The sequence below is a fragment of the Vanellus vanellus genome (genome assembly GCF_965231255.1).
Source record: "Vanellus vanellus genome assembly, chromosome: 2".
Classification (NCBI taxonomy): domain Eukaryota; kingdom Metazoa; phylum Chordata; class Aves; order Charadriiformes; family Charadriidae; genus Vanellus; species Vanellus vanellus.
This window is the reverse complement of record NC_138906.1, coordinates 120,158,480-120,171,136: the sequence shown is the minus strand read 5'-3', so window position 1 is coordinate 120,171,136 and position 12,657 is coordinate 120,158,480. Positions and strand designations below refer to the sequence as shown.

General features: G+C 40.6%; 1 protein-coding gene across 1 annotated transcript in view; it reads right to left on the bottom strand.

Moving 5' to 3' along the window:
* The window catches only part of TAF4B (TATA-box binding protein associated factor 4b), a gene marked incomplete at both ends in the record, with an annotated part of 73,316 nt that overhangs the window by 18,591 nt on the left and 42,068 nt on the right, over positions 1 to 12,657 (bottom strand). The window contains 3 exons of the mRNA XM_082480067.1: positions 5,911 to 5,967; positions 6,959 to 7,084; positions 9,872 to 10,002. Coding sequence (XP_082336193.1) covers positions 5,911 to 5,967; positions 6,959 to 7,084; positions 9,872 to 10,002 — 314 coding nt within the window. The remainder of the gene's footprint in view (positions 1 to 5,910; positions 5,968 to 6,958; positions 7,085 to 9,871; positions 10,003 to 12,657) is intronic.

The window sequence follows — 12,657 nt, the reverse complement described above, 5'->3', positions numbered from 1 at the left end:
TAATGCAATTTCTCTTCTTGCAATTGCTTCCTTTCAAACTGTTTTAATTAGCCATACAATTAGTTTCCACTGACTTTTCCCTCTGTTGTAATTTAGATTTAACAGCAGAAAGGCAGAGTAGTATGCACTGGTTTGATATGCAGTCCTAACTTACAATAGGGCTGTATATAATACTGTAGGTGTCTTTCAGGTTAATATTCCACATATATGCTTCAGTGGCAGAACAGCCCCTACCATGGCTGTGTCCTCCAAGACCAGGTGCCTTGTCTGTCTAGAACTAAAGGGTGCAATAAGATGTTTTGGAGAAAAAACAAAATTTTTTTTCTAGGATAGCCACGAAGTAATCTACCCATAGGGGAAAAAAATTTCCTTCAGTTGATATTTGACATTCTTTAATATATAAATAACTAGGTCCCCACAGAATTTAAGAAAGAAGTCCAGGGTGACTGACTTATTAACTCCTAATTTTGACCATTCTTGTTAAGACTTTCCCAAGTGTGTCTCCTTTTAAAAGGGTTTGTTTTGTTTAACAATTATTGATGCATGCCTGTGTATTCTGGAACACCTGGAGCACGCTTTCCCCTGTGCAGTTGCATCAGCTGGCCTTACTCGGAGGCCCAGGGAAGCTCCTGGGTGTCTAGCATCCAGCATCAAGCGCTCTGTATGTGTGTTTTCAGACACAGCCCAGGCTACTTTTGTTGAAAGGCCAAGAAAAGACTATAGCATGCTACACCAAAGCAATATATTCTGTAGTTTGTTTCAGATGCAATCGTGTGCGAGAAGACAGCTCAGTGACCGTCAGCAGACCTGCATCACCACAACAGAACACTGTCCAGCCCTTGCTAAACATTACTTTAAAACCAATCAGCTCTTCCAAACACACGATAGTTTGAATGATTTTTAGCTGCTGTAACACTGCACTGTGTTATTTCAATCACTCTTGAGGTCTCAAAGCTAGAGAATGTTTAAAACCTGTTCCACCTGCAAGTTTCTCCATCTCATCGTGCAGTCCACCCAACACTCGTTCTTGGCACAGAACTCTGGCTCTCCATTGTCTTTTTGTTGTACTTTTAGTCCTCAAATTTCCTCTATTAGCAAGTTTCTAATCCAAGGCCATGCTTTCAGCTGGTTACATATCAATTATAGTCTCTCAGTGAAACTTAGAAAAGGCTATTTGAAAAGCAAAGGACAGGCTTAATGGAGTTTGGGGGGCCTTTTGTTTTTCACCAGATAAAGATAGTTGCTATCATCTTCCAGCCAGCTGGTTATAGGGTACCTGATGCAGTATCTCAGCTGCTCTTTTCTTACACTCCTTCAAAACACCAAGATGAATGCCACAAACAGAGATTTGGTTCACACTTTCCAGTTTGCTCAATAATCTAATACTTTACAGGATTTCCATCCCTGACTTTCTGCAAGACTCTTAACACACTGAATTTCTGATGATAGCCCCTTGCTATTTGCAGGGCTTCGCTGCAGGTAACAAAAATTATGGCTGTTCAATAATCATGCTTCCCCCTCCCCCCCCATGCAGAAGCAGGTAAGAAACACTACAGAACAATAAAGACAATATAAATCAGATAATTAAGCAGAAGCTCTCAGAATGTCACTAAAGGCTCATCAAATGCCAATTGATTGCAATGAGATCTTATTTTGCTCACAGCATCTTGTTTGCTTTTTTGAGAGGTTATGGTTAACTAGGGAGTTTTCTTTTCCCCAGCCACAAGAGTGGTCTTAAAGAATTTGAACCATTAGGTCCAGAAGACTAAACAGAGAAGCAGCACAAGAGGTGTGGAGGGGGGAAAGGAAATGAACAGCTTGAAAGTGTGGGTTGGAGACAGTAGGGAGGGCAGCAGACAAAGAATCAGGTTACAGTTACTTGTTATCTGAGAATGTGAGAGAACATAAGGGAAAGAGTTAGGATGGACACATGAAACAGGAAAAAAAAAAAAAAAGATGACTTTTGAAAAAAGATACTACAGAAAAACTAAATTTCAGTCATTACTATATAGCACCCAGGAGCTCACTGGAATCATACAGACTATATTTTTTTGTTTGTTTTTGTTCGGTGTGTTTTGTCTCTACAGAAAAACTAGGGTTTTCTATTTTCCTCCTCGTTAGTTGATACTAAAGGTATTGAATTTTCTCAGCATTTCATCTGCCTCGTGACATCTGTGTCAAAATCATAACAGTAAAACACACAAGTGCATCACACAGTCAGGAATAAGGGACCGGGAAGACCTGTGCAGTTGTAAGTGAACAGAGCTGCTGGAAGAGCAAGGCATGGGGCAGGCAAGTCTGCTGTCCATCGTGTGCTTGCTCCACGTGCTCCTCCTAGTTCAAGATGCGGCTGCTCACCTTTATGCACCAATAGATGCTGCAAGGTGCCACAAAGTAAGAGCAGAGATGAAGGTAGCTACTACGGAATAAGCAAAGATGCTATCAGTATGTGCTCAACCCCAAGCAGCAATCTTGCACACATACCATCTGAAAGGTTTGCCCAGCTTCAGCCTTAAGCTTCCTGAAGCCATACTGCAAGCACACTCACTTTTGAAGATGAGAGACAGAAGTACAAAAGATCAGGGTTTGTGTTTAAATTTACAGTACACTGTTTAATACTGACATTTTTACAGGTCTTCTGCTTGTGCATGTGACAGTATCCTACACCTACTCAATTTAGGTAAGCTTCTTTCAGAAAAGGGATGAAACCAGAGATAAAGTAGAAATACGGCTACAAAAACGGCATCAACCGAACATTTTCTTTCTAACTGGAAGCATAGTTGAAAGTAGAACAGGAAATAGCAGAAAGCACCTAAAAAAAGTTATGGTTTAAAAGTGCATCGGGGACAATGAGAGGACTGTATCCTCTCAGGTTGAAGTGGCAGATAAGGCTGAATGAAAAGCAGGGGTAATTTACCCAGACTTCTGGAATGCCACTGCACAAAGAGCTGGCCCGTGAGGTGAACAAGGACAAAATTCTTGAGTGCACAAAGGAGCAGCTTGAGGCAAGCCTTGCAGCTGTCTCAGAAGGAATGCGCACTTTCTGTAGGTATTAAAATCTGCTGAAACAGGTGAAATGGGGAAGTAAAGAAAGGCTTAATTCATAGCAAGCTACATAGACTAAGAATATAGGAAAGTAAATGGCTTAGCATAGGGGAAGTTTGAGGCAATAGGTCATGCAAAAAGGGATGAAAAGGTCACAGCAATTATGTATAGCCTTTTGGATAAAAGAATCCACTGCCGAGTCTCTGGATGTACTTCCAGCAATGTTAAGATGTTGCCTCCAGCTGCTGGATGACAGCACATCCTGGATTTATAAGTATTCATTGTTAGTATGTACACTCTGCATTTTGGGAAACGTTGCTTTAGAACATGCTCCAGTGTCATTACACCACACCCTCTCCCTTCTCTGGGAGGTCACCATCATCACATAAAATACAGCTTTGAGGAAGGAAGGCCCATATTCATTCTTAAAGAAGTTTAAGGGGATCAGATCAGGCTTTCCAGCGGATACTTAACCAGAGTGGCCTGGAAAGGATTTGATTCCAGCTAACAGAGGTATCAAAATGGTTTCTTAGGAGCAGGCTACACTCATAACACAACAAGACAGGCAATGGTGAGCCTTTTCAGGCTTTTATCCCAGTATACACTGCGCTTCTATGTTACCAGTTTCAGCCTTGGGGTATTTGTTGATTTTTATTTTGCTTTTATTCCAGCTCTACTCACATTTGCATTTTTTAATGCAAATGTGTGCTGACCATTTATCTCCAAACTGTCAATAAAGTGTCAAAAGTGACCAGCTGCATTTGGGCTCATTTCCACTCAAGCTTGAGATGGTCTCACAGATAAGAAAGCACCGCTGGCACAGAAGGTGGGTTTCCCATGCGGAACGTAAAGCCTGGAGAAGTTCTGGTTGCCTCATTCTCTGAGGAACAAAGCAGCAGGACAGAGGGCAAGGCAATACCGATACAGAGATCTGTGTTGTCCCACAAGGCACACCTGCCTCCTCTTCTTTTGATGAAGCAGTTGGAGACCGTCACTCTGGGAGCAGCACAGCACGGAGAAATATGCAGGGGAAGCGCGACGAAGAATGTATTAGCCTGGCACAATATAAAATGCAGTGAAGGAGGTGAATTCAAGCACTTAGTAGAACACCAAGCACTAAACTTAGACACCTTCTCTGCTCTGTTGGCTCCTTTTCTGTACATCTGTATGCCGCTTTTTAAAAGAGATCTCATTAACAATACTAACCAATCTAAAAAAAGACCCAAAACACACACCTAACTTTTTTCTGTTCTAAATAACCAGATCACGGAATATTTTTCAAGATCCTAGACATGCCTGTTCAGAGGAAAAGAGAAAAGAAGCTGCATAAATGAATAGCTTGGCAGTGTTTTATTAAAAGAAAGAACCTCTAGAAATGGCCAGATGATGCAGCGGTAAAGCCACCTACAAAACAAGACAAATTAGCATCACCCACTGATTGTTGATCCTGGTGGCACTAGAGGCAAACTGGGAAAGGCTTTAGGGCAACCTTGTACTCACAGATTGTAAGCATGAAGAAAGAGTTATAAGCAGAAAGAAAGAAAGAAAGAATTAAAAGGTAGATAGTAAAGCAAGTTCCTTCTCTCTCCTCTTATTTTACAAATTTCTTCTACTACGGTGCAAATGCAGAGCATTGATTCTAATACTATTTTACTGGATTTCCATTTGTTTTGCCTGGGCTCCTACATTAATCCAAACAATAAGGGCCTTTAAAGCATTCATAAATAACCTGCTGCTGCTGCTGCCGGCACCTAGGAGCCAAGTGCAGCAATGTTAAGCAACAACAAATTTCATAGTTCAAGAGGCACAGTTAAGGAAAAAGGTTGCTCAGAAAATCACTCTCATTTAGCACAAAGATCCTTAAAAATTGCATGAAATCAGTCAAGTAACTATAGAAACCAATTTCTTCAGCTCTGTATCACACGTCTCACACCTCAATTGTCTTTATTATCGTCTGCTGTCAGATCCTTAATCAGAAATGTGAACAGGCTTGATGATTTATTCAGCAGGGAAAAGAATCTGTAGGTCAAGTGAAAAATTTCACACACACATACACACGCACACACATCTTCAACCTTAGGTACTTTCATTTCATTCTGTTCCCAGTAGCTCTGGGGGCAACTCCAGTGAGATCCAATATTAAGGCTCAATTAAAATAAGCTCCAATTAGTGGAGCTTTTTTCTCTCAGGCTAGAAAAGTCAGGAAATGGATATTGGGAAATGTAAAAAGTCAGCTACTGAGAGGAGGCTGCAGACATAAATGAACTTATTTGTTGATTTCTACAGTTGCTATGCAGAGGCCTCTGGGAGTAAAAGCTTAACCAGTCTAAGCTATAAACTAAAACCCCTGCAGCTAAACATGAACTGTGTGAAACAAGGGCTTCATTCCAGAACAGAAAACTGCTGGGCCCAGAAAATTAAAAGCCAGAGGCATTTTCCATTTAAAACTAAATCCCAGTACCGCCTCCCAGCCAAAGAATTATAAGCAGTATCAGATTTACAAAACGAACAATTACCCTGGAAAAATGTAGCCTATTGTACAGTCCCAGATGCTAAATCTCAAAGTTTCTTTTTTTTTTTTTCCCTAATCCCACATTATATTCCTACCAAGTGTACTGCTGCAGTTTACAAAGAACTGTTTCTAGCCAGGACCGAAACTACAAAAATAAAATGTTAAAAAAGAGAGCTCGTAATTCATTGACCTCATTTGAAGCACTGCCCTTGCCTGTGGCAGTTCCTGTCCTTCCCCAAGGCCTCTGCAAATGGTATGCAGCAGCAAAATAAACCCTGACCTAATTGCCAGGACAGGGCTGCCAACCTTCTCTCAACACACAAAGGCAAGCATGGTAACTGGAAAAGTCCTACCTCTTTCACTTTCTGCTTTAACTGCAGTTGCTCTGGATCATCTTTACTGGAACGGCTCTACCAAAGGAAGAGAAAAAAGATTGAACACAAATTACTGGCATCCAAACACCATCGTATCCGTTAAATATTTAATAAATGACAATTTTCTCTGGTGATTGAAAGATTTAGCTCCAGGGCTGAATGCCTCAGTCCAGACTGGCTTCCCTCCCCCTCCACGCACATACGCACAACCCCCCTCCTCATCTGGGCCGGCTGCCTCTGCTCTAGCCTGAAGCAAGATTAAGCTGAAAATGATGCTAACACTGTCAGTCAGGTCCAGTCTAGGCATGATGCTGTTCATGTCAGCAGCAGACACTTAAAAAGGACAGGAAGTATAGAAAAGAAAGGGAGTTGTACTCAGGCAAGTATAACATGATTCTTTCAAGTCTAGATTAGGTTTCCACCCATGGGGCTCCAGAATTCAGCTTGAAACAAAACCAAAAAGAAAAAAAAAAACAAAACACCAAACAGAAGATGATCAAGTCACATATACTGATTTTTTCTTCCCCTCTTATTCTTGAGGGGAAGGAAGGGGGAAGAAAGGTATTTATTCTGTACTGGCAGCAGCTCCATCAGGGGTTTGCAGATGGTAGGGTATCAGCTCCAAGGCCACCAGGGTCCAGCTTGAACAAGTATAGTGAACTCGTATTTCCAAACAGTGCCATACACAGGTATAGAGAAAGACATACCAATTTCAGAGCCAGAAATAGAGCCGGGAAGGACATTTACAGCTATGTGAATACTTCTTTAATTTCATTTTGTCCAGTAGGAATAATCTCAAATGAAGTTCACCCCTTCACACATTTGAAAGAACTCCTGATATTTTTTTAAAGAATGTAAAAAACTAAAAGCCTTTTTCTGTATAGCCTAAGCTATCCTAAACATTATGGATTTCCGTTACAGGGTTAATGGTTAATACATTTAAAGAAGAAATAGGAGAAACCTGAAGATGTTCACCAGTCTAAAGGACCCCATTACTTCCTTGGAAAGCAAGAAGTGAAGTTCTTACCTTGACTGCTTGAAGCAACATTTCATGTTCCTCTTCGTCCTTTCTCTGCTTTTCTAGCTGATCAAGCTTTTCAAGAAATCTTAGCTGTGCTCTGGTGTCACTAGATACGATGTACCTATCACTACCCTGGAATGAGAAGTTTGTTATAGACAACCAAACTTTCATACACACCACTAGAGCTAATAAACCTAATGGAAACAACCTCAAAAGAATACCACTATTTTTCCAAAGTTGAAAAGTGTAGGCTGTTTTAGAAAGACTTCAGGTGGTAGGTAGTCATTTACACATCTCCTCCCCACTGAAGCATGTTCCCTGGCATCTGTGACTAGTAAAAGGTTATTGAAAAAGTGATATTAATAATATCTAGTCTATATTAACTATAACAACAATAAAGTCTTAAAGTCAACAGTTTTGTTTTAAACAGCAACTTTGCATGTTTACTGTATATGTACAAGACTGTCTTCTAGACAGGTTAAGAGGAAAAAAAAAAAAGAAATGTAAAGCAGCAGAACATTATATTCTCTCCCCTTTAAAGAGAAAGGGTAAAGAAAAAACAAAGTTAGACATTTTAAGCTTCTAATGTTTGGTGTTCTAGTTTCAGCCATTTAATCCAGAATTTGAAACATGCCTCAAGTGGTATTTCCAAAAAGAGGTTTTATAGAGTGGAGGGGTGGTTTAGAACTACTTATAATGAATCTTGGGGGTGGGGAAAGTGACATAAATTATATATATGATTTATTATAGCTTTAGGGATACGTATTTTTGCCTCAGTGGATGCTCTCAAGTCATAGAATAGTTTATGTTGAAAGGTGACCTGTGGAAGTCATCTGGTCCAGTCCCCTGCGCAAAGCTGGGCCAGTGAATACTGATGAATTGTTCCAACGATAACTGGACATGCATGCACTAAAACAAGACTATGGTCCTTTTGGTCTAAAAAGTAACGACCAGTTTATTTTTCATACTATTGTTTTCCCCTCACTGGAAAGTCTGAGTTCAGTTTTACTTCAGATAGTGAAGAAGGCAGAAGAAGGAAAGATCAAAAATGTGGTCAACTAGCAATGAAATGTTTGGTTTTACCATTCTGGTCTTCCAAAGACAGGCTATTTAAGCCATGCATTGGCCAGAGGGCATTAGGCAAAATAAGGCAAGGAGCCCATTCTAGATGAGGCACATCTGTGCCACCTATTTACACCACTCTTTAATGCACATCCTAGAGTCATCTTTCTCTGTTACTTTGTGAACTTGTCTTTTCCTGAGAAATTTATCCTTGGGCTTTTACCAGCCAAACACACTATATACTTTCAGCAACCCCTCTTTCTACCCTACCCCAAACTCACGCTATAATGAAGCAACCTTGACACACAACTGTTCTGGAATAAGCACAGCATATTTTACAGCTATATTTTAAGCAAGGGTGTATTTTAAGTAATAAATTAGTGTTTAAGACTTCGTATTTAAGACTATCAGTGCACAAATGCAATCCTGTAGGACATTCCTCTGTAGTATTAATACCATCTTCCTAATGAAAGAGGGTACCTGTGCCTCTAGGATTATTATGCCCACTAGTTTTTGTTTGTTTGGTTTGGTTTTGAGAAAAGAGGAAAAGAAAGCAAGCTTATTGCAGTCTTACAATCTTATCGTTGCTTCTGGCAATTCAATCAGACAAAAAACTATCAGTTTTCTATTGCTTTAGTTCAATGAGAAAGAAATCAGCCCTATCAAGCCCACTGTCCAAAAACATTCCCTTGTGTCCTTGGTGTCTGCAAGACAACAAGTCCTACTCGTTACTCAGGACTTCAGCTTCCATTCACTTTAGCTCACAAGCTCTATTGGATCTCTCACTTTGGAGAGACAACACAGAACACGTGCAGATTTCTGAAGGCTTCTCATAAAAAAAACCTCTTTACTTCTTCTGTATTGATTTTTTTGCTACTGCATCTCCTTCTGGCAAGGAACAGCATAGTCCAACTGCTCCAGACATCACTATAAATACTTGGAAGTTTCCAAATAGTTCCTGCTTTTTACTATTGCTTCTCCAGTGCTTAAAAGCCTATAAAAAGTATTCAGTACAAAAATAACTCCTATCCCATCAGTTAGTTGCTCTTGTTAAATTTCATTAAGTATAAAGTTCCTATAAAAAAAAAGCCAAACAAACAAGAACTTAAGAGCTGACAGATACATCTGCTTTTAACTTCCACTTTTTTTTTTTTTCTAAAAGAGTTTGATACTGAAAAAAGTAAGGACTAATACTATTGAATGACACCAAAAAAAAGCCTCAAAGCGCTATTTTGGCCAGTAGTAAGTTATTGCTTCCCATTTGAACAAGCATCTTAAGGGATACGGGTTCACTGGAACCAAATATACCTTATAGTCAATGGAGCTAATAAAGAGAGAGGGGAGAGAATCTTAAGTAGTGCTGGTGGAAAAAAGTTCCGGAAACTTTAAGATCAAAGGGGTCTCTGCCTTCACAAGCAGCATTTTCTAAAAATAGAATATTCAATTCAGTTTCCCAAGGCTTTTTACTGAGCCAATACTGCAGTTCCACCAACAGTAAACGCATAAAGCGAACACAAGCCCTTAAATCAACCCGACCACTGAGAGCATTAAAAAATAGCTTTACATTTACCATGCAAGACAGATTTTGTATAACAGCCACCATTTCTATAGAACAGGAGGAGGAGAAATGCATGCATTTACTCTCATGCTGGGTTTTAAGAGCACCTATCCAACAAGTCGAATGAAATACGTAAAGAATAGTTAGAGGCTATAAACAGTTAAAACAAAACCAGCCTTTGGTAGATACTGAAAATGCACAGATTGCATATGATGTGCCTAGAGTTGGGAAGAGGTTTACCTTCAAGGCTGCAAAGCAGAAAAACTTTGGTGCAAAACTTGCTTAATGATTTCCTTTACCTTGTGGGTTGATACTCTGTGTTGAGCAATTACAGTTAGTTTTTCTAGGAGCCCTCGTAATCTCTCCTGTGTAGCATGGGAGATCAAGTTCACAACATCAGAGTTAAGTTCCATAATGTCATGCCTTTTACCTGTGGAAGCAGAGAAAATCCATTACGTGTTTTAGTAGTAGCTGATAATTGAAATAATTAGCACAGCAGGTATTCTGTTCCCCCTGGAAGTCATACCCATTATGAATAAAGGTTTGGAGATTATGATTTTCCTGGTAAAGTCACAACTTCAAAGATCTTAGACATTACATTAATAAAACTTAGCCTGAAGCTTCAGAAAATATAGACATTGTTTCACTTAGCCTCCAGAACCACTCTCCTTGCAAGGTCATTTATAGGACAAAGTTAATAAGAACACAAATCAAGCTTCATGTTCAGGGAGGGGGAGAAGCAGTAGCTGTAGAAATTAGTGCCATATTCTGTTAATTCCAGTAATTAAAAAAGTAGAGAATTACATTTTGCCCTGCTTGACACCGTGCTTGTTAACAACTCATGACATTTATTCGACGAGCGGGGATGGTTTTTGCAGCACACTCTGGGCACACAGAACCCTCTCACCTGCCTCAACCAACTGGCACGGGGCAGACAGACCCAATCATCTCACGGCAGCAGGTCGGACAACACAGACCAAGTCCAGCCACGGTTATCATGCCATCACCTTCAACCTTTTCTCTCAGGCTGCTGCTACACCTCTTTGTGTTTCAGCAGCTGTGACTGAGGCTGGTGACTGCTCTGGGCAAAGTTGTCCCAGCCCTGTGCTCAGAGCTGGGCATCACCCCTGCAACCTTCTTGTGGCTGCAGGCTGCTGACAGAGAAGCCTTCCTGTGGTTGACACCACCGGTCACTCAACAACTCCATCAAGACACCTGAACAGCAGCAACTTTTCCCTGGTAGGTACAGCAGGCAGCAGTTTCACACGCTTCATACGCCGTACCCATCAGAAGTGCTTTTCCTTGCCCCTCACTGCATTTACAGTGGCTGTAATACTTTATGATGCAATATACAGCCTGCCTTCAAAACCCATTTCGGTATTTATTGCCAAGTGGAGTGTTAAGAATGGATAAACAGAAAACACTAATCATCTATTTCATTTGCCTTTGCTACTCTAACTGAAAATGAATAACAGTCTTGCAAGACAGGGAGAATCTACAATGTTTTTCCCAGATACAATCGAAGTGTTCCCACTGTTTGATCTTGGCCAGTATGCATTGGCCTCTACTTTAGCTGAGCGCAAACCTCATTTGCTTAAGCAACTTTCAACACTTTCTCAACAGTTTCCCACTATACTATCAGAATACTGAAACACCAGTTTAAAGACAAAACAAAATCCCCCCCAAACCTCAAGACCTCCCCTCCATACACACACAATTCCTAAAGCAAAGAGGGATCAGTTCAAGAGCTGAAGCATTCATTTTCTGAACTGCTGTATTCCAAGAGTATTCCTTTCCTTGCAATCAAAACACTTTTCATTTGCAACATAAATTATTATTATTATTATTACTAATTATTATTACGTGGAACAGCTACCATGTCAGCCATGAAACAGGCAGGCTTGTATTTTCCACCTTTCAATGAATTGTCTTCACACCCCAAACCAGACAATTATTATAGAAGTACTCTCTCTTTGTTTTCGTAGAGCTCTTTTAATTTTCCTTATACCTGCTTCCCATGGATAACTGGTTAACCCTCTACGGAATTTTGAGAAAAGCTTCTAGGCACCAGTTTCAATGCGTATTTTCCCTCTTCCACTAGCAGCACAGCACTTGCTTCACTCCATTATGCCCCATACCACTCAGATGGCACATCTGGCTCACTAGTGCAGGACATATTGAGGTAGGAGATCGCATTTGCAGGTTACATGCTCATCACAGGCTAGGTGCTTACTTTGGACTAAGAACCAGTTGCATGTAAAAAGACTTTGTGATCATGTAGTCAATCCACTGTGACAGAATTATGACTGCACATATGAACTGCAGGCTTTCCTGAATGCTCAGCTGCAAAACTCACTGTTCCATATGGCAAGCTAACAGGCAGAGAGCAGAAGAAAGGAGTTGAGCAACATTCATCCAGTTTGCTGTAGACAGCAGTGGTACCAATCAGTGTGGTACTATACAAAAGCAAACATGGCTCAGGAAGTTATTCTGCTCAGAAACTAACAGGTGAGACAATACACACACTAATAACTTCCTATTACAGTTTAGTCTCAGGCATTCAACATACGTTCCACGGTATTATCATAGAATGGTTTAGATTGGAAGGGACCTTGAAGATCATTGAGTTCCAACCCCCCTGCCATAGGCAGGCACACTTCCCACTAGACCAGGTTGCCCAAGGCCATATCCAGCCTGGCCTTGAACACCTCCAGGGATGGGGCCTCAACAACCTCTCTGGGCAACCTGTGCCAGTGCCTCACCACCCTCAAAGTGAAAAATTTCTTCCTAATGTGTAATCTAAACCTGCCCTCTTCTTTAAAGCCATTCCCCCTCATCCTATCACTACATGCCCTAGTAAAAAGTCCTTCCCCAGCTCTTTAACATCTCTTTTGCATCCAATTGACAAAAGATTTTTCCATAGAGGAAGTCATAAACAAAGGCCTGCCCCATGCATATTGGCATTTTGAAACTTCTTCCTAATCACATGGGCAGGATCTGTAAAGTTGGTCAATAGAGTACATATATCTGAACAGGCTGAGGAATGCAACAGCTGTCAGGAAAGTCAGTGTAATGCATCAACTTA